The following is a 26,924-nucleotide window of genomic DNA, read 5'->3' as shown; positions in this document are numbered from 1 at the left end:
TAATACACATTTAGATTAGCATAGTTAAGATTTTTCTCTTAATTTTTTCAAGGAAAATGAGTCAGAAATTGACTTTTAATTGAACTGACTTGTTTATAGTTTTAGTGCACGGGTGATTATTGGTGTCCTTCAATGCCGCAGGTACATTCAGGCTGCTACGTCTCCGAAAGACATCATCATAGTGGTGGATATCAGCGGCAGCATGAAGGGCCTGAAACTCACTATTGCCAAACACACCATAAACACCATCCTGGACACTCTGGGGGAAAACGACTTTGTTAACATTATTGCGGTACGTCGACTAAGCTTTTCAGTAATCCAGTCAAGAAACGTAACTATCAAAGAACACATAGTTGTTAATTCCGTGTGATTTCTCCTGCAGTACACTGATTATGTTCAGTATGTGGAGCCCTGTTTCCAAGGCACGCTCGTGCAGGCGGATCTGGACAACCGAGAGGTAAATTTGAGCTTTATGGTGGTGTGTGTCAGAGTGCCAAGATGGCTGCTTGCAGCCAAAGATAAATGAAGCCTTGCAGGGTTATTACCTAGAGCCGGTAATGATATTACCTGAGCATCTGCTCAGGTCCTCTCTGGAAATCTCTGGAAGACACGGCACTCTGAATGGGTTGTCTTGTAACCATTAAACACCACAGAGATGCTTTTATTCTTCATGAAGAGCTATGGGCTTAAGCTAAAAGCTGTATAAAAAAAGGATGCTCAGAAAACAGAAAGATTTTGATGAGAGAGCAGGAAAATTTTACATTGTTTTTAAAACAAATGTAAAGTAAAACAGAAAGCAAATTTTTTAATATTTTGAATTTTTTGTTTCAATACTTATTCAGCATTTTAAGCTGCTTGTTGAAGACCTGCAAGTAAAGGGTGAAGGGAAAGTTAAGAAGGCCATGAAGGAGTCTTTTAGGGTGTTGAATACGGTCAGTATTGAACATTTATGGTTATATTAACATTGACATTGGTCTCAGGCACACACTTTCTCTCTCTTTTACACACACACACACACACACACACACACACACACACACACACACACACACACACACACACACACACACACACACACACACACACACACACACACACACTGTGTGACTGTTCCTCTTGGCTAGGCCACAGCGAATGGGCAGGGAAGCTTGTGCAATCAGGCCATCATGCTCATCACAGATGGAGCCATGGAAGACTTCCAGTCTGTGTTCGAGGAGTTCAACTGGCCAGAGAGAAAGGTACAGTAATAGACAATCTGTTCCATCCACAAAAACATCAGAAACTCATTTGGTTTTCCAAATTGGGTTTTGTCCAAAAATAAATTTTACACCAATTCAAAAACCCGATAGCATAATTAAAACAACCCAGGAGAAGCCTTAAGAGATCTTTAGATGAAATCGTAAATGCTCTCTGTAAAAGATATAGTGTTTCCTTTCAGAAAGTTAACATGATTCTTCTGCATTTTATTACTGAGTTTTGTGTCACTGAGCATTAATCAGCATGCACAGGATAATTTACAGGTAATTGTCATTTGTCAAGTAAAGAGAGATGAGAGAAATTAGAGATTTTAAAGATGCCATCATGGCATTACCTTACATTTCTTGTTTAGCTGAACTGTTTATTTTGTTACAGGTGCGAGTCTTCACCTACCTCATCGGCCGTGATATGACATTTGCAGAAAATGTGAAGTGGATCGCCTGTAACAATAAGGGTGAATTTGACTTCAGAAGCTTTTGTGGATGTTACATTATGAAACGAGTTAATTTATTAAATCTGATTTAGTGACTAAAGCCTCTTTAGTTTAAACATTCTCTGAACATCTTGTCTGAAACCGGAGGAATGTTTATGATCCGACTGCAGGTTACTACACTCACATTAACACGCTGGCTGATGTGCAGGAGAACGTCATGGAGTACCTTCATGTTCTGAGTCGCCCCATGGTCATCGATCATGATCATGACATCATCTGGACCGAGGCATACATGGATAGCGTGGTAAGGACAGATGCTGTTCTACTGAACTGTGAATGAGGATCTGGTATTTCCTATGTGAATGTTGTATCACAGTAGCACAAGTTATAAAAGGACTTCCAAGTTAGTCTCTGGATTACTGATTAGAAGGTTGGGGGTTCAAGTCCCAACATTGTCACTGTTTGGCCCTTGAACAATGCCTGTAATGCTCTATGCTCCAGGGCTGCTGTATCATGTCTGACTCTGTGCTCTGAACCTAACTAGGATATGTGAAGAAAAGACAGGAATTAATGTACATGTGACAAATAAACACTTTTTTCAATCAATGACTTCTTGTTGAAAACCTTACTATCGAAATCTTAATTAATTGAGATATTATATAATAACTCTGTATGAAGGGTCTCAGATTATGAGCATTGTTTTAAATGGCGGATTGGATATTATAAATTCCCCTTAGGTGTTATTGTCTACATGATGTCTATGTGATAGACAGTTATACGATCCAGGTGTGTACTCCCGGTGTATTATACTTAGCGTTCCTGGAATGGTCTCCGGATCCTCTAAGCAGGATAAGCACTTACTCAAGATGAATAAATGATGATCTTGATATAAACTTTATTTTTTTCAGAACTACATACGGTCTATGTGTTGTTGTTTTTAAACACTGTTTTATCGCATAAGCTAAATACTTTATAATACAAACTTTTATACACTTTTTTTATATTATGCACACACTTTATTGCTGATTTCTTTTTCTTTTTTGCTAGTATACCCTATCGAATATACATCATAATTTCATCATTACATCTGTCTGTTTGTAAGCACTGTGTCCTTTTTCCCTTCTATTGAAAGCTGATGTGCTTTTTTTTTCATCTTCCATCTTCATTCTCATCCAGCTTCCTAACACTAAAGAGGTAAAGGGGTTTAGTAGATTAGAAGAGTTGCAGTCTCTCTTTAATACCCTTTAGATTTGATTTAGCCTGCCTTGTACTTTGGTTTTACAGCGCCATCTGCTGTTATATTTTTCTAATTGCAAAAGCATGAGCTGGTCACTGCAGTGGCCCAGTGGAAGCTGATTGTTTCTCATCCTTTTTCTCTCAAAGCTCTTTAACAGCATGGCTCAGAGTCTGCTCCTGATGACCACTGTGGCGATGCCAGTGTTCAGTAAGAAGAAAGAGACACTGTCACATGGCATTCTGCTGGGAGTAGTGGGCACTGATATTCCCTTAGTGGAGGTCATGATGCTTGCTCCTCGATACAAGGTACAACCTTGACATAAATGCACATTGTTCTTGGAAGTACGAACAGTCCCGGGATAACTGAGTGTGTTTCTCACAGCTGGGCGCTCATGGCTATGCTTTCCTCATTACTAACAACGGCTACATTCTGGCACACCCGAATTTAAGGCCTCTAGTGAGTACATATCTGGTTGTAGTTTTCTGTTACTTGAATTTCTTTCTCTGGTTGAAGATCTTAGTAAATGTTACCTAAATGTGCTTTTGTTATTAGGCTTTAATATTCTGCTTTTGTTCTTGTTCCTTACAGTATAAAGATGGAAAGAAACTGAAACCCAAACCAAACTACAACAGTGTGGATCTGACCGAGGCAGAATGGGAAGACAGTAATGACACAGTGAGATTTGCACTTATTAACACGCTTGAATTGTGCCCATTGAAAACAAATGATCACAAGAAGGTTTTGGTGGCGGTTTCTCTAAACATGACATGAAGTCTACACACAGTCACGGAAACTGAACATCTCGGCATTTAATCTTATCTGTTTCTCATCCAAACAGTTGAGAACATCCATGGTGAAAGGTGAGACGGGTACGTTAATGCTAGATGTAAGAGCCACAGTGGACAAAGGGGTGAGTGTGTATTTTACAGTACAGGACTCTGGGTTTCTATAATGTCTTTTTAGGCTTATGGTATCCTAAATGTCTGTTAAGTCAGTTGTGCATGTACAGTATAATGGATTACTAATCAAGTCCTGTCGTGATAAACTGATTAACAGCAAATTTCTCTGTATGAGGAATAAATAATTTTCAGTATTTTTGAAGGATGAATGTAAAACACAGTTTACTGTATGTTCTGCAAAAGAACATAAGTGAAATATAGTACATTTGGGGTTGTGCTTTTATGGGAAAATAATCAACAGTGCGTTGATGTGATACGTCATGACGGGAAGCAGTGTTACTGTTAGTAAAAACGGTTAGGTTTTACTAAAAAATTGCACTGAGTGTATTAATATAAACCCGTGCTTTATCTGTCTATCAGATCAGCTGTTATAGTCCAATCAGTTTTAAGAGTTAATCAGTGCTGCTGTATAAATGATTTGAAATAAATCAACAATGAATTATACATCTTCATAATTCTGCCTGCATTTATTATTCTTTTTTGTTATGAACAGAAAAGGCCATTGTTTCTCAAAAACGAATATTTCTACACAACCATCAAAGATACACCGTTTAGGTGAGATATTTTAGACTTCTGAAAATTTCTGTTCATTCGATTGCAAAAGATTTTATCCCGTTTGCTATTCAAATCAAATCAAATCAAATTTTATTTGTCACATACACATACATACAGCGTACGACATGCAGTGAAATGCTTTTTATGTCTGTCCGGTATTCAAGCATAAGCATAAAAAGGAATGGAATTAAGGATAAAAAATAAAACCAAAAGGAGGTAGATAAATAAAAAGTATAAATTATATAAATAAAAAGTAGAAACTATATAAAATATATGAAAATATATATATGAAAATATATTCTGTTGCTTTCATCATTCACCAAATTCAATTACTTATAGTAGGAACATTGGAACAGAGAGGAAAGTGACATAAATATCCACAACTGTATTCAGATATTTTAACGTCTACTATATGTATATTAGCATTTTTTGGTAATTGTGATAATGAAGTAACATTTTTGAAATGCATTAGGTGTGTCAAGTGGTTTCATTCATTTTGTAAGGATATATAACCATGACTTAACTATTATATAATACACATATAAGCTTGTGTTTCATGTGTGTCTTATGCTTTCAGTTTTGGGATGGTGTTAACGCAGGGCTATGGCCAGTACATGTTCTATGGGAATGTTTCTATTGAAGAGGGTAGGTTTTATAAAACAGTTAAAAGATCTTTTAAGACTTTCATAAGACTTTATTTTTTATATAAATATGTGTGTGAACACTACGCTTCTCTGATAATTGTTCTTTTGTTGAACCTTATTCATGGATGAGTAAAATTGTATTTTCTCCACAGGCCTTCATGACCTTCAGCAGCCAGACCTTACCATAGCCAATGAGTGGTGAGGATGAACTTCAGCACTTATGTGAAAAGTGATAGATTTTTCTAGGTTTTGTCTTCCAGTGTAAAACTAGTGGGACACAAGATTAGTGGTGGGCTGGCTCAAGTGGTTAAGGCTCTGGGTTGTTGATCAAAGATTGGGGTTCAAGCCCCAGCACTGCCAAGCTTCCACCATTGGGCAACTGAACAAGGCCCTTATCTCTCCAGGGGCACTGTATCATAACTGCCCCTGCGCTCCGACCCCAACCTCTTCAATTGGGATATGTGAAGAAAAGAATTACAACATGCTGTAATGTATATATGATGATAATAAAGGCTTCTGTGCTCCAATTTCATATCAATTCCATTTTCTCTTAGTGAATATGCACATATGCTTTGCGTGTGTTATTATAGTTTTGCATTTTGATGGTAATGACATGTATGGTTTTGTAAATTAGGACCTACTGTGAGACAGATATTGACCCCCAACATCGTAAACTCACTCAGATTCAGGCTGTTGTCCGATACCTGACCGGGAAAGAGCCTGAACTTGAATGTGAGTAAATGTCTGAGCACAAAGAGCACAAAGATCATTTAAAACCTTCAGAACAGGTCAGATGTTTCTCCTTGATTTGATATATGTGATTTTCCTCTGCAGGTGATGAGGTTCTTCTGCAGCAAACCCTGTTTGACGGAGTGGTCACGGCTCCACTGGAAGCCTACTGGACTGCACTGATGTTGAGTGATGATGGGTGAGATCAGCTTAGCATTGTTTGTGAGCTGTCTAAACCTTATAGTGAAAACATCAGAGGCAAGGTGTAATTCATCACTGTTGTAGTCAGGGCACTTACACAAGTCCAAGGCAAATGTCAAGAACCAGTCAAGTCCAAACCTGAAGTCTAAGTCTTTTTACCTTCAAATGTGCAGTCTTTAAGTCTGTTATTCCATGGAAAGGTTAAAGGGTCGACTCTGGGCAATTATTGAAATGCAGTAGGATTTAATAAGAAGAACAACAAAAAGAAGAAGAAGAAAAACTTTAATGATGATGATGATGATGATGATGATGATTAGTAGTAGTAGTAGTAGTAGTATATGTAGTAGTTTCAGTAGTGATGTTTTTGTTTACTAAAAAATACCAAATAATATATAAAAATGTAATATATAATCAGTATTATTTTTGTTTTTTATGATTAGGGTTATAAGTTTATTTTTTTGCTTCCTCTGTCCTTTACTTGTGCCTTGCAGCGTGGAGGATGGAGTTGAGACAGCCTTCTTGGGAACACACTCAGGCCTCATGCGTGTCACTAGATACACAGGCAATGAGCAACGGAAGGGAAAGTGAGTAAACTGTAAAAGCATAAAATCCTACAGCCACGTGTGCCCGGGAGCCAAGGGAGCAACACTGGGCATGCTTTCTGACTGGAAGGGAAGGCAATCACAGTAACACTAACCAATCACAGGCATTTCTGTCAGCTCATATTTACACATTGCCCTGTGATGGCAGTGAAGCCATTGTTAGCCTTTCTCTGATTGGTTGCCGTTATAGTAGAGTATAGTAGAGAGCTGGTTGGGGTTAGGAATATGCATGTGACTAAACTGGGGAAACACTGTGGGTGGAATTGTACAAAATATTTTCATTACTGTACCTGCACACCTGCCCAATCATATTTTCACCGTCTTTCTTATGAAAAAAAAAGGAACTTTCTAACCCCAGCGGACAAGGAGAATCTTTTCACCATGGATCATCACCCTATCTGGTACCGCCTGGCAGCTGAGAACAAACCGGGACAGTTTTATTACTACGTACCCGTTGATGATATCAATAAAGGTGCTGGATCATTAACATGTGATGCTGAATTTAATTTAATACAGTCAATGATACTAGATTATAATCATTTTTATCACTATGAATATGAATTTATCCTGTACACAGTATAAAATCAACATTTTAATCAATAGATTTGAGCTGTGGGACCTATAAGGGATGACTAATGTGTTCTGTCCTACAGATAAGAACATAATGATAGCTGTGACTGCTGTGACGGTGACTGAGAGGAAGAAAACAGCACTGGCTGGAGGTACAGTATCAGGAAAAAGCCTCTGCGCTTATAGCTTCTTGATATTTCATTTGGACAGCATGCTTAAATAGATATGTTTTGATTAGTTTATTATTATTTCATCCTAAAGGGAGTACACACACCCTTCATGAAAATGAGCACAAATTATTATGTAAATGAAATGCACATTGATTTAAAATTTAAATTTAAAAACTTAAATAGAGAAGGAGAAAATATTTCAAATTTTCTCTCATAATCACTTATGGGTAATTTATCTGATTATTTTTTTCATTTTCATGAAGGCCGTCAATACTTCTGGAATTGAATGTATGTTTGATATAATTTAAGTTACAGTATTAGCTTAACATTCAATGTAAAAAGGGTTAAAAATATGATGTTTTGATACATCTACTATTATGAAAGGAAAGGGTGTGATATACAGTACAGTTCAACTGAGGCTGGGAAAGCTCTTTATCCCTCTAAAGACTAAAAGGATGTTTCTTTGGGAAAATAAGGAATATAAACAATGACGCTGATGATGGGCGCTCGGTCATTGAGGTTCTGAGGTAGGAAGTGGAAGGTTAAAAGTTTAAGTCCAAGGACAGGATACTTTCCATAAACCCCCCACATTTGAGCTCTAGAGCAAATGCAATAACCTTCACCCACTTCTCTTTGGATTTTTTTTATCTTGTCTCTCTGAATAAAAGCCTTAAGCAACTGAATGAATCATCATAACAGATATTCATGATTAGAGGTGACAAATATCTTCTCAAACACAGGCTTCTGGTGGCAACACTATACACTCTGTATGCACTTTAGCTTTTGCTCCTTCTTCAAAATCAGGATCCATGCCATTTTCATCCTCCTCCTCCTTCTCCTGCTTGACCTCTGCCTCCTTCACTTCCATCAGTGGCAGCCGGCAGAGCAGCAGAGTCCTCTTGAGCTTCTCCTGCTTATATTTGGCTGCCAGCATGGCATAGACACAGCCATACATGGCCACCACAATCATCATCAGCCACACCACGCCACACACCAGCCTGGCTAGCACCAAGGTGGTTGTGGCCCAGCGCAGGTTCACAGCATTGGGTCGCTGCTCCATACAGGCTGCTGTTGAGTCAGTGGAGAGGATGAGACACTCTGAAGGAGGCGTCCTCCTGTCTGAGGAAGGGGGCTGGGAACAGTGTTTGAACATGTCCATGGGAATGATGCGGAGGTCTCTGCCTTGTAGGATTGTAGGAAGAGAGCATTCGATGGAATCCACATGGCCACCTACAGTACAGACACACAGAGAGTAAGGGTGTAACATAAAGCCACTATCACTTTCTGTACTTGTATTAGGGTTTAAACCCAAGCTGGATTTTAATTCAGGGTCTGAATTTTCATAATTGATCATTTTAATTGATTTCCCAAAATACTCTATAAACAAACTAATAGCATAATATAAACTTAAACTGGCTTGACCCTGACCCGGTACTTATTAAAAATGAATGAATGAACGATGTGAATAAATCATACAGCCATGGATGTTCATGGTCTTTGTTCTGCAAACTTCATATCTGCTTGCTTTTACCTGCATGAAAGTTGTTATCTGGAAAATATTGTAGGAAGCTAAGACAAGATTATTTTTATCAGCATTTCATCCATGAAAATGTGATTAAAGTGAGCATCTAATTACTTTTTCGGTAAGTCCACTCTCACCTCTATATAACATCCATTCCACCCAATGTCTGAATGGCACTAGACTGCAGCTGCAGTTCCACCGGTTTCCTTCCAGCAGGAGGCGATTTAGCAAAGTGAGCGGCTCCATTACAGCTCTCGGAATAGTTCTTAGCTTATTACCAGCTAATGAGAGCCACTCTAGTCCCTGTAGTCCGTCCAGAAGTTCCAGAGACACAGAGACCAGGCTGTTCAAGGAAAGGTCCAGATGTTGGAGTTCAGTCAGTCTCTGAAACTGTTTGGAGTTTACGTTCTTTAACCTGTTGTCCCTTAAGATGAGCTCTCTGAGGTTGCTGAGCTCAGAGAAAAGATCTACCGCGAGGTCCTCCAGGAAGTTGCTGGAAAGGTCAAGAAACTCCAGGCTGCTCAGCGGGTAAAAGGTGAAAGGGTGGAGTGTGAGGAGCTGGTTTCTGGAGAGATCCAGTTGCAGAAGGTTGCTAAGGTTAGCAAAGGCCCCTGGATCTATTAGCATGATGCCATTTCTGGAGAGGTTGAAGGTAGTGGTGTTAGAGGTAATCAGGCTGGAAATGAAGTCGAAGGAGAGAGGGAGATCACTGCTGCTGCTGCTGCTGCTGCAGTCAGTGTGGGTGATGTTACAGGTGCAGATTGATGGGCATCCTACCAGTTCACTGGTCAGACTCAGAAGGGTCAACAGTACTGCAGGAACTACAGGAAAGGAGAAATATTGGGAAAAAATTGTAAATCAAAACCTTGCAGGGCTTAAAAAGTACATGCTCTCAGTTTCACTGTAACTGTCACTGTCATTTAAAGTGCATAAATAATAAAGCCAGGAGTTTATAGGACTTTATGCAGTTACCATGGCATATGTTTGAACTTATAGTGATGCTACTGCCACTGCTATTTTTAAGTCAGCCGCTTTAAGTCTAAAGTATTATAGTAGCAAAGACAATTCTGAATTTTGAATAGTAAACATAAAAAACTGCACTTGAAGTGAGGCATCATTTAAAACACTTTCGAAAACAGTTCTGTAAATTGTACTCTCATCGGATAATTTTGCTTGGTACATTTCCTTTTTGTTACAAAAACAAAGCTTGAGATCGAGAAAGTGTCCCAGGTTGGTCATGTTTATTACACCTGCTATTGTATTTCTTGTGCGCCTTCTCAGTCATGCAATAAGGATCATTGAAATGGGTTTATTTAACACAGAGAAAAATTTAAGGAGTGTTTCCATAAGTCAGCAACAGGCTGCGTGAATATACTGTACAGTCCATGATAGATTGATCTCAGCCCATACCATTCTGTGTATTTATACATATGACTAGTTTTTTTGTTTCAACAAGAGTAAAAAAATATGTGTATAAATCTATATTCGCATTATATAAGTGTATAATCGATTAAGATGATGTGGTCAAAATTTGAGTGCTAATTTGGACATTTTTAAACGCTTTCTCTGTAAACAGTATAAACTAAATGAGCAGTATTTACCCATGACATTCATCTTGGTGCTTAGACTTGACTTGTGTATCCTTATAATATCCATGAAGGTTTCTGTAAAATAACCAAGTTACATGATTTTAGATGAATAATAAACGAATGTAGCCATTTCAGCAAAGAACATTTTTAAATATATGTTTAATATCCAGTTTTTCAAATGAAAGAGTTTACATTTACCTGAGACACCTTTTTCTCATCGTCACGTATTAATTGTAATTAATTTCAAAGCTTTTGGGCACTAAAATTGACCCAAATGATTACAAAACAGCATTGTCTCTGTTATTTTATATTCCATGTAGTCTAAATATATATCCATATAATTTTTTCAGTCCTGTTAGTTGTCACTGATGTAATGTCTTGATGATGACTTTGACTCTAAAAGGGCAGCCTACATTATGAATAAGATACTTTTATACTTTTTGTGTGTGTCTATGTGTGTTTGTGTGTTTGTGTGTGTGTGTGTGTGTGTGTGTGTGTGTGTGTGTGTGTGTGTGTGTGTGTGTGTGTGTGTGTGTGTGTGTGTATGTGTGTGTGTGTGTGTGTGTGTGTGTGTGTGTGTGTGTGTGTGTGTGTGTGTGTGTGTGTGTGTCATAGCCTACTTTATCTAAAAGCACCCCAGAGGCACCAAGAGTTTCTTTTGTTACCTTTTCAATAAAGACGAAATAGTATGAATTTTATTTATTAATGTCCTCTACCTTTCAAGCCTGTGCTTCAGGGCTACTGCATTTTGTTAAGGCTTTGTAATGGTCTTGTTCACATTCTCTATGGGTCTAGCTGGATTTTACACTAAAACTACAACAAATTACAAGTACTTGCTTTTCATTTTTTTTATTATCCTTTGTTCCTTTATCATTTTCCACTTGATCTCCCCCCACCCAAAAAACAAAAAAACAACAACAACAACAAAAAAAAAAACAGTCCAGCTCCAAATATAGACAGCATCACAAACATACTGTAGGAATTCAGAAAAACTATTTAAGTCTTACTCATTTTAATAAAGTATTTTATCATCTAGTTAAGGCAAATCTGTTTAACCCAATGAAGAAATCAGAATAGTATAGTATATAGTTAAAAATTATCACAGTGACAAATGCCAAATAATAAAATGTTGTGAAACTTACCTTCTCTCGGCAGTCGCAAGGAATCGAGGCGTCTAAAGAGTTGCAGATTAGTTGCACAAGTCTCAGATTAGAGGAAAGGCAAAACGTTGCAGTGTATTCACTCTAATGGGTTTTCCTGTGTCCCATCATACATCAGTGTGTTAGACCAGCCTGTTCCAGTCTATTTATTAATGCAATTTTGAGTAAGAGAGAGAGAGAGAGAGAGAGAGAGAGAGAGAGAGAGAGAGAGAGAGAGAGAGAGAGAGAGAGAGAGAGAGAGAGAGAGAGAAGATTGTTAAGAGAGAGATAGCGGTTGGCTTTAACATTAAAACTTCTACAGGCTTCTTGCTGCTTTTCATTATATATATTATATATATGTGTGTTATATACATTATGTGTGTGTGTGTGTGTGTGTGTGTGTGTGTGGCTTGAATTACAATGAATTAGAATTTTATTAATATATTTATATAAAGTTTACTAACATGTTACATTTATAGCCTGATGATGAAGTTTCACTCACTCAGTTTCATTTCTGATCCTGCATTTAGCAATTGGAGTCCAATTGTCAATAGATCTACTCGAAAGAAGATTCTTGGCCACGGCTAAACAGGTAAATGATGTAGATGAACCTTCTGAATTATTGATGCCACATCAGAGCTCCATGATTCCTGTCTGGAGTGTAAATGAAGTTTAACTTGGCGCACTGGGATGTTTCTGTGTGTCATTTATTACACATTAGTCCTTTTTACATCAGATTAGATACACAACAGCAAATTCTTCATCATGTCACATCTGTATTCTTCTTTATCCTCGCTCTCTGTTTTCCTTCTGCACAGGCAAATGACACGGATGTAAGTATACATGAAAAAGACAAACAATATTGCAAACGTTCACAGAATTTCAGTATATATACAGTTCTATATGTATGTAGAACATATTCCAGGTCATTAAGCATACGCACTTTAGGATATATTCTTTTACTTATACAGTAGGATATCACTGTCCTTTTTTGCTTCTTCCTGGCTGTAGTGCAGTAATGTGGATGGGTTGTGTCCCCTCAGCTGTGAAAGCATTGTGAGTATTTTTTTATGCTTTACTGCATTATATGTTTGTGTGCACAGTTGGCTTTAGTGGGTGAGGATTATTTGCAGTTATACCAAAGTGCTGTTGAATTCTTGGTGCTGATTGGTCAGAGGGTTTGAAAAAAATTGGCAAATTGCTGTGGTGTAAGAGGACTAAACACTTCAGTGTGTGTGCTGTTATGGGAAAATAATCATTTCTGTGGTGAGAACAGTGACTGCTTGACCTAGGGCCATGTCACACCTCCCTAATGTTGAGAATTGTCTTATAAGAGCACATCCCTGACATGCTTCATGACCTACTTACTGAAGTGCAATTACATTTAGCTAGATATTTATTTAAATTCCACATGTGTTTGCCTTGCCCTATACATGACCCTTTCCCACCTCTGCACACCTGTTCCTCATGTCATCCCTATTACCTTCCCTATTTTATCCTGTGGTCTTGCGTCTGTTTTTTGCTGTTTCCTTGTCATCGCATGCCTCCAGTTTCTTGGATTTGTTCTCTGTTTTATGCTCTTGTTTTTTTTTTTGTTTTGTTGTATCTTGTTTATTTTGTAGTTTTGCTTAGCTTTTTTTTCTTCCCTCATGTTTCCCTGTGTTTTATCTGTCTAGTTTCTTTTAATAAACCTCTGTTTCCTGCCATATCTGCATTTGGGTTTGATTTTCCACTCCGTGGAGGCACTTGTTCTCTGACAAGGACTTAAATTGAGCAAATAAATGAACATTTCTGAATCTTTCTCTTGAGCCATTTATTTATTTAATTTATGGCTGTGAAAAAAAATAGACTTAGACAATTATATAAAAATGAATAATAATACATGAACCACGATATTGTTGCTTTTCATTGTCACAGGATATTAACTGTTACCTGGTGGACAACAATGGGTTCGTTGTGATCTCTAAGGAGAGAAGTGACGTGAGTATAAAAGCTTCGGGCGTTTTGTATCATTTGCATACTGTATCCAGAAGCATATTTAATAGTTTAATGCTAGTTTATATTCATGACAATTCAATTCCAGGTTGTAACACTACATGGTGTGGAAAAGTTCCGGGGGGGTGAATATTTATGCAAAACACTGTATATGCTGTAATAATAGTGGACGCTTATCGTGGGAATTCTGTACTAAATGTGTGTGTGTGTGTGTGTGTGTGTGTGTGTGTGGTAGCCTAGCCTTGACTAATGATCGGAAGGACATGAGTTTGAATCCCTGGTCCACCAAGGCGCCACTGCTGGGTCCCTGAGCCCATTAAATTATATAAATTTCTGCTAAATGCCAGAAATGTAATTGTGTGTGTAAAATTAATCTGTCTGACCTGTTTAAAAAGAGCAAGTTTTATTTATCTATCTATCTATCTATCTATCTATCTATCTATCTATCTATCTATCTATCTATCTATCTATCTATCTATCTATCTATCTATCTATCTATTTATTTTTTCACTAAGTAGATAATCTCTCATCACATAATCCCTCTATAATCAAAGTAAAGAAGTGTCAGAAAGACAAACATTTTAAAGGATGCTTTAATATTTATATAGAGAAATTCCCAGACTAATACATAGATATGTCTCACACAGGTTGGAAGATTCTTTGGGGAAATCGACGGATCTGTGATGGCTCAGCTCCTCAAATCAGGCTTGTTTAAAAGGTAACTCAAGAAAAGACGATAAACACAGCAGGGAATGTTATAGCGAAGTAAATTTCCTATAAATTTGATTATTTTATAACAAGATGTTGTTTTATCATGGTTCATCGTACCACATCAATTAGCCCAAATTCACAATGAATTATTTATAATCGGATCTTTCACGAGACAAGCTAATACCAGTAATTACTTATATGATAATTCGTGACCTTAACATGATGGAAAACTTATTAACAAAAGCACTGACACTGGAGACTCCTTCCATAAACATGTAATCCGGGTTCTCCGTTCAGAAAACCTCACCATGTCAACAATTCCACACTTTTGGTTAAAATAAGGACAGATTTTTAAATCTTTTTATCATCACGTTATACTGATAGTACACCATCCAAATTCCCATGAAAGAGCTGTTGCTATAGAAACTTCAACATTATATTAAGAAGGAATACATTAATATAAACCTGCGATTTGACTTACAGCAATCATGGTTAGAAATGCTGTTAGAAATTCTACATTATTATACACTGAGTATTATTAAAAAAAATTTTTAAAAAAAGGATAAGGAACTGGTGTATAACCGTAATGAACATTTTTTGGACTGTATATAAATGTGTGCGTGTGTAAGTTCTTAAACGTACTATACAATTCGAATGAATTTGAATTGATACAGAAAATAAAAGAAAATCATATTGTAGAATTCAACCCTGCTCTGGTATTAATATTTAAATCATGTCACTGTATATGATGCACAGTAGTCTGTCAGTATTTCTGTGCTCAGTATCACACAAAAGCTCTACGAGTCGCTAATATCGTCAACTGCTGATATGTTGTGAACTCTCTATCTCCCTACAAGTCACCTTCTTGTAACAAATGATCCGTCTGTTCCTATTACAGGGTGACTTTGTACGACTACCAGGCCATGTGCAAGAACAACCATCATCATGCCAGTGCAGCTCGACCTCTGCTCAGTGTACATCTCTCTAAAGACTCCTGTAGATTTTTCTCTTAGCACATGGCTGCTCCTAACAAACCCGACTGTCATATTGACATTGTCGTGAAGATGTCTTAGTCAGGATGAGAAAATCTATAGCAGTACTGATATAACTGATACCAACATAAGACTTATATAAACACAATATTTACACCTAGAAACAATCACTGCGATTGACGTCTCTCTGCTTTAACCCTTTGCAGCCTTTCCACAGCCTGTTGGCAGCAGTCAAGTGGCTTTTCTCCAACCTCATGCTGTAAGGTTTCTTGTTGTGCTCTTTTTTATCTCTTGTATCAGGAATCTGTTTGAAAACTTTTTATTCTGTTTAAACTTTGCATTCACTGCTTTCAGATTTCTTTTGGAGTTCAATATCTGTGGGCTGTGGCATAATGACTCTCTGGTAGACGGTATGTTTGAACGATCTATGGGGTGTTATCATATCATATTTTGTACAGTGTTGGTGCTGAGATTAGAAGAATATTGTTCAACTGTAACAGTACACTGGATTTTTATTGCGTCAGTGGAACGGAAATCGACTTATCGGACATTCAGTACAAAGAAATTAATTATTTTCTGTCTGTAAGTCTGACTTAAAATGATTTTTTTTCTGGCTTTTAGTGTGAGACATCTGTTTTACCTTATTTTAGCTGCTTATAATAAAGCACTTAGGGCGTCTGAGAGGAGAAATGGGTTTAATATTAGATTTTTGTGTAAAAAAACTAAACAATTTTCTTTACTTTAAGCATAAAAGTCTAGTTAATAACAGAATGCTTATGAAAAGCTAATAATTCATAAATCTCTGAGTGTCTACTTTCATATGAGCTTCATATTAAGCCCTGCTTTGTAGTGGGACATGACAAAGACATTCAAAGATGAACATAAACATCTTAAATACAGAGATAAAAAGATTGTATTGTATAATAGTATGTTCAGTGATATCGTCAAATATTGAATTGTTTCCATAAAAATCTAAATTGTAACATATTGCACAGTAGCAGACGCAAACAATTATTGAATATCCAATTGTTACCATGGAGACTGAAATGCTCAATATCTTCTTTTATCTTAGCAGATTCAGGGATATTGTTAAATATTGAATTGATATTTTAAGACCTAAAGTGTTGACCTGTATGATGATTCATGGAAGCCTGATGTTTAAACGCCTTCTAAGAAAGGATCCAGTACATCCAGGACAGCACGTGTTTGACCTCGCTCGTCCTCCTCAGCTTGCATACTCATCACCAGTGTGTTGGACTGCATCTGTAACCCCGTCACACTGTTTTTATCAACCTCACATCTGTTTCATTTCTAATCATTTCTGCATGTTACCATCATCACTCCCGTATTGTGCCTGTACCCCTGTTGTCTGCTGTTCCATGTCCTTTTGTCTGTCCCTCACTGTCTCACAGCCAAGTCTGGATACCACACTAGTAAGTGTTTTCTTACTAAATGTCTTGCATCACTAATCATACATGTACATGCTTGTCTGTGTGTATTTTGAGCATGCTCCTGCACGAATCCTTTATATCCTACTCGTTCGTCTGTCCTTAATAGATGAGTCAGATCAGTCGAATGCTCCATAACTGTGATCCGTACAATACGTATTAGAAAAATGTAGGACAGCACAATATCATGTCATTTAAACAAACATTAAGTAACCAGGAAGCCACCAGTGTTTTCTATATGATCAGAAATATTGTGTTGTTAACCGATCACATACTGACCTTCCTGTGTGTCTCACAGCACACAAACAGAAGAAGGTCGAATCCATGGTGCCCTGTAACACCGAATATCCCGGATTCATATACGACACCTCCATCAGGGAGACCAACAGCATCATTAAGTGTGGTCGTTGTCAAAAGTGAGTCGGTGAAATCACCTCAGCCCTGAATGAAGCTCTGTCGGCCTTTGGTTATTCCTGGTTTTTGAACAACACTCCCAAGGCATAAAATACAGATCAGAAAAAGAGATTTACTCTCCAAGGAAGTTCTTGGTTAAATTAAATAAATAAAAAATAAAAGATCAGTGTTTTGGATTAGCTAGTAAATACTAATTTGGAAACCATTAGACTAAAATCATGCACTTTTAATCATATTTTAATACAGTACCATGACATATAAATTCATTTCTCACACTGTATTAATTATTATAGCATAAGTGGACTGTAGAATTCTTAAATCTGATTGGTCAGAAGATGCTGATTTATTTTTTGTAATAACAGCTGGCAGAACATTATTGTTTCCATAGCAACAGCACATTTGCAGTGACCTGTAAACAAAATGAATTCACAAACAAAAAAGATTAATAATGAATCAATAAAAAAGTGTCACTGTTTAACACAAAAATACCTCAGATCGATGTGGATGTAGATATGTTTATTTCACATTTAACGAAGGAGTCTCCAGTGATGGTAACAGTAACAGTAAGTGTTGCTCCATTGAAAAAACACTTCAGGATGTGCTGTTATAGGAAATGAATCAGTTCAAGTCACACTTCATCACACCACCCTGTCATGGAGGATTTTCCCTGAGCAGCACATCCTGTGTTTTATTCCTAACATAAATTGAGCGGCTGATGATGTTGTGTTGCAGGATGTTTGTGCTCCAGCAGGTTGTGAACAGTAACCTGGTGATGTTGGTGGTGCAAGCCGACTGTGACTGCTCACGCCATTACGCCCCCCTCACCCTCACTCCAAAAGAAGTCAAATATATCCTGCTCCGTCTCTTTAAGACCTCCAGAATCTTAGGCTGCATCTCAATCAGGTCCCGAACTCCCTAGACGGTAAACGAGTGTGACTGTTAAAGATGCTGAATCTCTAGGCCTACAGTATATGTTAGAAGACAAACCACATGTGATGTTACATGTGTTGTAAAACATAAAACGATATCTTTTTTATGTTGTTTAATGTACATCATGGAAGACTATTTCTGTCATGGTCCATACTCAAGCAGGATCGTAGAATTGTTAGGCTCAAAAGAAGCATCAACGTAAAAAAAAAAAAAAGTAAGCAAACGTGTCTGTGATTTTTTTTGTCTGTGATTTTTGTTTTTTTTTGAGCTTAGAGGCTTCAGAAAATGAACAGTAAAGGAACATAGTGAGCATCATGCTCCCTGTTTTTTCCGTGCGTTTTGGGATTATTTTAGAGAGCATTCATTCCAGTGGCAGGCTCTCTGACCAGTGCCCTGACCACTGACCTTGACAGCTGAAAGAAAATCACCCTAAGTTTACATATTAACTGTCACATTAAGCTTAGATTCCATGTTTTTATGTATTTATGTTTTATGTTTTTATTGCTGCCAATGCATGAGAAGTTAGTCAAACGGGATTGTGGGCAATAAAGGAAACTGTTAAATAATCCTTGCGAATAAAAGAAAACTAAAAAGATTAATAATATGTTACAACTGAAGATAACGTTGATTATAAATAATGATTTTATGATATTATGATGTCACATACAGTGGATTTTTCCTTTAACTCCTTCAAACATAACTCAACAGTAAAATGTAACAGGATGAAATCACAGAAGATCCGCAGACGTCCCAAGTCCTGTCACGCGTATCATCCTCATGTAAGCTGAACTGTTTTTCTTTTTAAGGAATAAACTGTGTACTGATTTCTTCATAGAGACACTAATGTCACATGACCCTCACATGAGATTCCCAATCCAGAGTTTGTCTTTTCTTTGCTGCTATAACGGCTAATCTGTGGCAAAGGCTTTTTCACGAGAGTTTAGAACATCTGTGTGTGGATTTGAGATCATTTAGCCACAAGAGCATTAGTGAGGTCAGGTGATTAGGTCTGGGGTTCAGTTGGACTTCTAGTTTATCCTAAACGAGATCAGTGGTGTTGTGGTCAGAGTAGTTCCAGTAGTTCCATTTTTTTTAATCCCAGTAAAAGGGATCTACCAACTTTATGGTGAATTTATAAAGAAACCCTTCATATGGGAGTGATAGTCAGGTGTCAGGTGATAGATAGTGTACAGTATGATTATATAAGTAGAAGCCTTTATTTATTTGTCACATATATATTACATCACAGAGAAATTATATTCCAGTTTGTTAGGAAGTTTGAATCAGAACACAGGGCTAGCTATGTTAAGACACCCCTGGAGCAGAGAGGGTTAAGGACCTTGTTTAAGAGCTCAACTCGAACCCCCTGCTGAACTGCTTTGTTCTTTATTACAGGAAAATGCAAAAGACTGTGGTGGAGCGTGTGAGATTTCCATATCAGTGGCTCTATTTTTCATATCCCTTGTCACATCGCTGACTCTTCGCTGATGAAAAAAGAAAAACATCCGTCTGCTACAGGAACTCTGGAGTCTGCGTGCTGCCTTCTGCTTTACAACTGCGAAGAAGCTTTTGATGAACAGCGCAGCACCATGAATTATTTACTGTGGATATACAGATTTATGGCTTTAACCAAAACAATTGAAATAAAACAGTTTCCTCTGCAGCAGTAGGATGCTGAAAGTCATGAACTATTAATAGTTCTTCTATAAGAAGAAAAGAAGAACTAAGAACTCTACATGCTAAGTGGCAGACACTAATTTTTATTCTGATGTTTTATTTAATTCTATTTTTAACAATAATTAAAATGGTTTATATAGTTTTTATAGTGTTTATGTAAAGAATTACATGCTGGAAAAAGGTCACGTCTGGCCCAGTTAATGCTGTATTATCCTTAACATTTATTATTATAATTATTATTCATATTTTAAAATTTTATTATTATTTACCATGCCACAGCTACAAATCCAAGCATTAAACACACAGTATGTGTGACCTAATCAACGTTCACATAGAGTTTATTAATAAATATCTTTATTTTAAACATTTGGCTGCATGAAATAAAATGTACACTTTGAGCTTCAATTACATGATTCTAGGGTTAGTTTGATAGGTTATTTTTGTTTAAAACATTTTTAATATTTGAGATATTTAAATCAACAGGACACAGGGACAGAAAAATAACCAAATATTCTGCTCAGGTGACGGACCAGTTCCTGAATCACATGGAAATGAGTTATTCTCCTAATGTTACAGTGAAAAGAGCTGAAAATGAATTGTAATAAATATTCAATAAATAATGATGATAATAATAATAATAATAAGAAGAAGAAGAATAAGAAGAAGAAGAAGAAAAAAGAAAATAATAAGATGATGATATTATTTATTTTCTTTGTTTGAATTTCAGAGCTTAATTTTTTTTACTTAAGTCATTCATTCATTAATTTTCTACTGCTTATCCGATCTACCCCAGGTCACGGGGAGTTCTCAGTGAGAACATGCAAACTCCACACACACAAGGCAGAGGCGGGAATCGAACTACCCTGGAGGTGTGAGGCGAATGTGCTAACCACTAAGCCACCGTGCCCGCACTTAAGTCATGATTCTTAGAACTAACGACACAAAACAAGGTTTGTCTGTATTTACCTCAACATTTTGTATCATTTGGATCATTTTCACACTATTAGATCTTGAAAAACTTCTTGCTTGTCATGCAGAAAGCAGTAATTATTCATAATATTTATAAAGGACTATATTTTATTCATTTATTTAACCTTTATTTAACCAGATTAGTCTCATTGAGATATAGAATCTCTTTTTCAAGAGAGACCTGGCCAAAATAGCAGAACAAATTAAATCACACAATCACAAAACAAACAAAAAGACAAAAGACAACTCAAGTGCATTTCAATTTAAATAAAAGTGTCATTAATTAAAACATTTGCAAGTGTGAATGGACTCATGTTCTATAGATTTAACATAATGTTTAAAATCATTTAAGGAAATTAGACTCTGTAGCTTTAGTGATTTCTGTAGTTCATTCCAAGTTGAAGGTGCAAAAAACATAAAAGCCTTTTTAAAAAGCTCTGTCCTAGCTTGAGGAACATTTAATGAAATAATTTTCTGGGACCGTAAACCAGAAGTACTCTGTACAAAAAAAAGAAATTCAGATATGTAGCCTGGCAGCCTGCCTATAATACCCTTATATATATAAAAATATAAAGGTGAGTAAGCCGGCGATTTGACAGAGAAGGCAAATTCACTTTGGAGTAAAGTGTACAATGATGTGTGAGAGGTCTGCAATTTGAAATAAACCTTAAAGCTCCATGAAACACAGCATCCAACATCTGATCGAATGTATCTGCTAATTAATTCAATTAAGTACTCATATGCCTTAAAAATACATAATAATAATAATAATAATAATAATATACACGAGGACACATTTTTTTATTAGTTTTACAAATGAATCTATAAATAAAAAGTTCGATTTTGTGTTTTAGAGTAAACACAGAACTGATCTGGTGATGTAAAGAATAAAAAGTACATATTTACACTGTTTTGTCCATGGCACCGAGGAACAGGATCAAACCCGCAGTCAGGAAAAGGTTTTTGCTGAATGAAACATACTGTAAATAACCATAACTACTAACTAAACATTTCCTATGTTTAGGATTAGAATTAATTAAAAAGATTAATCCGGACACACAAATGCTGTAAAGACAAATTCCAGGGAAGGAAGTGTTTATTTCATGCGTGTCATGTCACTGTTATAAAAAAACAACAACAACAACAAAAAAAACAAATTTACAACTTTATTGGTTATCAGCTTTTGTTCATTAGCCTCACACGTCTCTGAGGTAATCTGATTTTTTTTTTTTTACATCACTCTTTTATATAAACAGGTCAATTGCAGATAATGACTGGCTTGTTAGTGAAGAGTCGCAGCCATAATAAGGCACTTATTTGAAAACAGAAAAACAAAAACAAACAAAAAACCCTTTTGTTAAAAGCAACAAGTTATGATAGGCCAGTTATTATACTAGACGTATTTAGTCTAGCTAAGGTCTAAATATATTTTTTCCTTTTGCAAACATTAGGTCATTAAATAACCTTGTGATCATCCCTGTGGACCAACAGCTCAGATTGTATTAATGCAAAAGCACAGTGTTCCTGAATTCCCCTTAAAGCTCAAATTGCCTATGAGGTAAAGAATAAATATCAAAATTTACAAAAGGACAAAATGCTTTTAAGTCAAATATTAATTTTTCCGAAAAAATACATCAATATAAATAGATCATCGTAAATAAATCTGATCGTAAATTCTGACCATTGAGACCTGTAACCTAAAACGAATGTCGTTGAATTTCATCGAGCTCTAGTTGTACTCGAGTTAGCAGGTAACAGGGAACGTGAAAAGCTTTGAGCATAAAGACATTGTTTAACAAACACTCCGAGTTTTACTTTAGGGATGAATCCCTGTCCCTGAGCGAGTACGTCAAATGGTGTAAAAAAACAAAAACAAAAACAAAGATTAGTATAATTAGTTGAATATGAAATCATGCGCTGTTAGTGTCTTGCATTGCAGTGCTTCTGGTTTTGCTTTAAAACTTTTACAATTTCCTCTGTGGAAACACGTGCACACGCTCTCTGACTTGAGCAAATCCTTCTCAAACTACAAACTGTTATTGCTTGGGCTCATTAGATCCATGTCACATTTGAGTGCTAATAATCGCTAAGGTCTACCCCTAACAGTGAGACTTGCATATGCTCTGTCTGTTCTTACGACCTGACCAGTTTGAAGCCCTGGCCGGTGTCGAGCACTGTGGGAGGAAACCACCTCAACTTGAGCCTGCGAAGGAAGCACATACACATGCTGCAAATCCAGAACAGGTCCAGAGAGACGCTCCAGTGCGCCAGTTGCACCACAGGATAAGTCCAGCGTGGAAAATTCTGCCTCCAGTGCTTATTGACGTCGCTTCCTGTAGGCAGGTGCAGCTTGTAGTCCCCCCAGTGGCTGGAGATGCCATAGGTTGCCTTGACGGTGCGGTCGAGCTCAGCCCAGCTCACGTTGCTGTCGAGGTTGCAGTTAAACTCCACCCACTCGGCGGTGAAATGTCCAATCTGAGGTAGGTTCTGGAGCTCTATGTCCATCGAGTTCACCAGTATGGCCCCTTGTACTGCTACATAAACCCCCTCCACTTTGCGCACCTCCTTCACCCACGGCAGCGAGTTCTCTGTGTCGAGCACGACGATGAGGCGAGAGGAGTAATCGTCGTTTTTCTCCCTCCACATCTGCACAATCTCAGACAAGTGCACCACTTCTCCACCTGAAAAAGAAAATATGATTAATGATATTTAATCCTTTTAAAAGTTAAATTAAACAGAAAACAGCTATTTGATTTGATAACTGTTTCACTTCATGGTGTTGGTGTGAATTGCACTATGACTTATCAGCAACGTGTCTCAGACACATTCCTCAAGTTTAATAAAATGTTTTATCAGTTATTTGGATTAAGCCTCCTGGTGGCCCAGCGGCAGGATCCTGCGCCCTCATTCCCGCGGCCTGAAATTGATTCCCAAACAGGGCAATAACTCAGACACTGTACTCTCAGTGCCGGTCCCAAGCCCAGATAAAATAACAGTGAGACTTGCATATGCTCTGTCTGCTCTTATTTCAACAAAATAGGAGGGTTAGGTTATAGGTTGTCAGAAAGGACATCCGGCATAAAACCTGTGCCGAATCTAATATGTGGACCATGTGATCCGCTGTGGCGCCCCCGAACATGGAGCAACCAAAAGTAAAAATAAATAAATAAATCAGTTATTTGGATTGCGGAAAAAGTCTGTAGTGCTTCCTCTTGATAATTTTCACAGAACTGAAACTGCCTGATCAGCACATTTCGATCACTGCATCATTTCCTGCTTTCTGTTTATGAGCATGTTCAGTATGAAACAATGAACACGACTTAATATAACAACATGGTTTCAACTGTAGAAGAATCAGCGTAACTCTCAGCTGGTAGAGATTGCTGTTTAAAGAGATGTACTGAATGACACTTATTTCTGTCTGACCTATGAGAGCCCACTCTCCGGTGCTGTGCGTGTGGCCGCTGTAGAACAGGATGTACGTGTCGTAGCGCGGACCATCCGCTGTGTGTGCCTCTAGGAAGGAGCGGATCTTGGAATGCATTGCATCCCGCGTCACACCACTGCTGGAGTAATCGCAGCCATGAATCTTCATCATGTGGTGGGAGAAGAAGTGCTGCACATTGTTCAGCATGCCTGTAGTGCGCCGATTCAGCTCCTGCACCTCATCCGGGGGCAATGGTGTGGGCTGTCCATCCACACTGGAAAAAATAAACATGCTAATGTTAGTGTTTTAATTAAAGCTAGGAGAAAACATTCTGCTACAAAAAGGGACAGCTCACTATACTTCTCCCAGTTTGTCAAGAAAATCACATTTACATACACTCACTCACTCACTCACACACACACACTCCATCATGTACCTGCAATAGTTTGTAGGGATGACCACTGCATAACCCACACACGTTCCTCCAAGACAGTTTCCTAGCTCATAGAAAAGCCCATAAGCCAGAGACTCGAGAGGCAGAACCAGCAGAAACACCCCTATGAACAGGCTGCTGTTTGGCTGCGAGATAAAAATGGATTATTCTCAGGTTTGTTTACATATTGCATACTGAAGAAATGTTATGCATTACATGATATTTAGTCATCTTGATGACTTTTCATCGTTCAGCTGAACTACAAGGCATTCAGGACAAACCTGAAAAGCAAACAAACAAATAAATGACCTACCTGCCATGAAAGTGCACCGAGTACAGCCGTGGACACAAGACTGAAGAGCACTAAGCGTTTTGAGACAAGGCAGAAGTGACGCATGCCTTTGGAGGTCATCACCCTGTCCAATGCCCCAGGATTAGCCCTCTGAGCCACACACACTCTTTGGCAGTCGCTCAGCTTGCTATGGAAACCCCAGAGGGTAACCAAGAAGACCACGTGGCAGATGATCCAGAAAAAACTGGATACCGAGAAACCCGGTATCACCAAATACCACTGGTCCAGTTCACCCATCTTGAAAGCAGCCAGAACCAGGAACGTGATTTCAACAGAAAGCAGAGGCAGGAGACTGAGTCGCCTCCACAAACCTCCTCTTCTCAGAAACGGGGACCAACGCTCGGTCACTGACAGGCCACTGAAGTACAGATCCAAGAGGGGCTCACACAGGAGGCGGCAGAGAAAACACACCAGCACGTAAGGGTTTGGAGAAATGCCCAGAGAGTTGAAGAAGAAGAGCGCTGTTACTACAGAGAAGCAGATGAGGTTAGGAAGGGCCAGGAAAGACTTCATACGCAAGTCCACAAGCATAGCGGCAACAGCCAATGTCAGTGCTACGAGGCTCATGGAGGCATGGACCAACTGGCTTGTGCTGGCCACAGCAAATCCTATAAGCTCCAACATCTCAGCAGAGGTCAGGAGTGCCGGTCTTTGTTTGGTGCAGCCGCAGATTCGTTCCACCAGAGCCCACAGTGTTCTTATAACCATGCTGGTTATCAGCATGTAACTGCTGACTTGCTCCTTTAAATCAGCTACGGAAGGGTTCTTAAGAAACCCCAGCAAACCAAGCAGGAATCCCAACCACAGGTGAAAGAGTCCGAAACTGATCCTCTCCATACCGAAGTAGTAGTAAAGGATGCTGACGATACCCAAGACAAAAAGGGCCAGGATGAAGATGACCAGAAGGACAGTTTCTGCTGTGTTCTCCCAGAGCGTATACAGACCCAGACATATCGCAACGAGCAGGTTCAGCGTGGACAAATAGCCCAAGTAACGAACCGACGAGCGCACACTCGCTCCAGCCGGAAGCTCCTCCAGTCTGTTCATGGCTGTATAAAGTGAATGACTGAAACAGTAACGCAGAAACCTGCACATTTCTGAACCTCGACAAAAAAATTCAGCGACAATGCAAATTACGCCGTACGTTTGTTTGTAGCTTCATCCTCACGACGTTGTTTAAAACACAAGACCAAGTGAATAATCTCTTAATGACGACTTCTGCTTCTGACTGGAGCTGCACTTGGCTAATTCAGCTAGCTCATGACAACCACCAGCTGTATTAAAACACAAGCTAGATGCGACACAAACCATCACAACTACACAAACTTTGTTGTATTTTACTTTTAGAGCAAAACAAGTCTGGTGTTTTCAAGCTAAAGTAACAATAACAAAGCAAACCGGTAAATAACAAACAAACAAACAAACATGTAACTACAGGGTGTAACAGAGAATATGTTTGTCACTAACTACACCAGAGAGTATTTTATTTATAAGAACAATGACATAATACCTCCTCTAAACGACTTTATAAAAGCTAGCTAACCACTTTAAAAACTTTGCTCATTATCCGCCATTTTTTTCCGGGTTTGTAAAAACCTACGGAAGCCCAGTAGGACCGACACAAAACTCGTTTGGCGTCTCTGTCTGTTTCACATGTAATTACATGTCATACTGTAGCAGGCAGCTCAAAGCAAGCAGATTTTACATTTTCAAATGCCTCATTTCCATCATCGAGCCTTTATACACGCTTTAAAAAGCGTTTGTTGAAAATACGTCCTGTTATTTTTGGTATTTATGCAGTTTGTACACTATCATAGTATAAAGGAACACCAGGACCTGCTCATTCATGCACCTGTCCAACCAGCCAATCATGTGGCAGCATCATAATGCACAATATCATGCACATACTCACTACATCTGGACAGCTGAAAATTGGATATAGACCAGGTGATTGTGTCTCTTTGTCTAA

General features: G+C 38.1%; 2 protein-coding genes across 3 annotated transcripts in view; one reads left to right on the top strand and one right to left on the bottom strand.

The window, feature by feature from the left end:
* The window catches only part of cacna2d4b (calcium channel, voltage-dependent, alpha 2/delta subunit 4b), a 30,148-nt gene extending 9,769 nt beyond the window's left edge, over positions 1-20,379 (top strand). Inside the window, exons 8-38 of one of the 2 annotated variants that reach the window (XM_027135075.2) lie at positions 142-292; positions 383-457; positions 843-932; positions 1,125-1,238; positions 1,633-1,711; positions 1,861-1,994; positions 3,074-3,232; positions 3,309-3,383; positions 3,516-3,602; positions 3,766-3,837; positions 4,380-4,441; positions 5,019-5,086; positions 5,238-5,283; positions 5,720-5,817; positions 5,920-6,013; positions 6,507-6,599; positions 6,959-7,089; positions 7,271-7,339; positions 12,138-12,199; positions 12,426-12,440; positions 12,619-12,663; positions 13,525-13,587; positions 14,250-14,320; positions 15,212-15,287; positions 15,512-15,564; positions 15,660-15,715; positions 16,718-16,738; positions 17,052-17,169; positions 17,900-18,015; positions 18,794-18,876; positions 19,493-20,379. In XM_027135075.2, coding sequence (XP_026990876.2) covers positions 142-292; positions 383-457; positions 843-932; positions 1,125-1,238; positions 1,633-1,711; positions 1,861-1,994; positions 3,074-3,232; positions 3,309-3,383; positions 3,516-3,602; positions 3,766-3,837; positions 4,380-4,441; positions 5,019-5,086; positions 5,238-5,283; positions 5,720-5,817; positions 5,920-6,013; positions 6,507-6,599; positions 6,959-7,089; positions 7,271-7,339; positions 12,138-12,199; positions 12,426-12,440; positions 12,619-12,663; positions 13,525-13,587; positions 14,250-14,320; positions 15,212-15,287; positions 15,512-15,564; positions 15,660-15,715; positions 16,718-16,738; positions 17,052-17,169; positions 17,900-18,015; positions 18,794-18,876; positions 19,493-19,585 — 2,569 coding nt within the window. In that variant the 3' untranslated portion in view covers positions 19,586-20,379. The remainder of the gene's footprint in view (positions 1-141; positions 293-382; positions 458-842; positions 933-1,124; positions 1,239-1,632; positions 1,712-1,860; positions 1,995-3,073; positions 3,233-3,308; positions 3,384-3,515; positions 3,603-3,765; positions 3,838-4,379; positions 4,442-5,018; positions 5,087-5,237; positions 5,284-5,719; positions 5,818-5,919; positions 6,014-6,506; positions 6,600-6,958; positions 7,090-7,270; positions 7,340-12,137; positions 12,200-12,425; positions 12,441-12,618; positions 12,664-13,524; positions 13,588-14,249; positions 14,321-15,211; positions 15,288-15,511; positions 15,565-15,659; positions 15,716-16,717; positions 16,739-17,051; positions 17,170-17,899; positions 18,016-18,793; positions 18,877-19,492) is intronic. The other variant, XM_047802713.1, reaches the window with a different exon arrangement.
* A 1,516-nt stretch (positions 20,380-21,895) lies between these two features.
* Positions 21,896-26,599, bottom strand: tmem168b (transmembrane protein 168b). Its single transcript, XM_027135541.2, has 4 exons — positions 24,917-26,599; positions 24,607-24,749; positions 24,170-24,444; positions 21,896-23,424 (listed from the first exon to the last, which is right to left on the bottom strand). Exons 1-4 carry the CDS (start codon positions 26,048-26,050, stop codon positions 22,877-22,879), a joined length of 2,100 nt encoding a protein of 699 aa, XP_026991342.2. The 5' UTR covers positions 26,051-26,599; the 3' UTR covers positions 21,896-22,876.
* Positions 26,600-26,924: the final 325 nt, after the last annotated feature.

Source organism: Tachysurus fulvidraco, chromosome 17 (assembly GCF_022655615.1).
Source record: "Tachysurus fulvidraco isolate hzauxx_2018 chromosome 17, HZAU_PFXX_2.0, whole genome shotgun sequence".
Taxonomy (NCBI): Eukaryota; Metazoa; Chordata; class Actinopteri; order Siluriformes; family Bagridae; genus Tachysurus; species Tachysurus fulvidraco.
The sequence above is the reverse complement of the archived record's forward strand: the minus strand, read 5'-3'. Positions and strand labels throughout refer to the sequence as shown.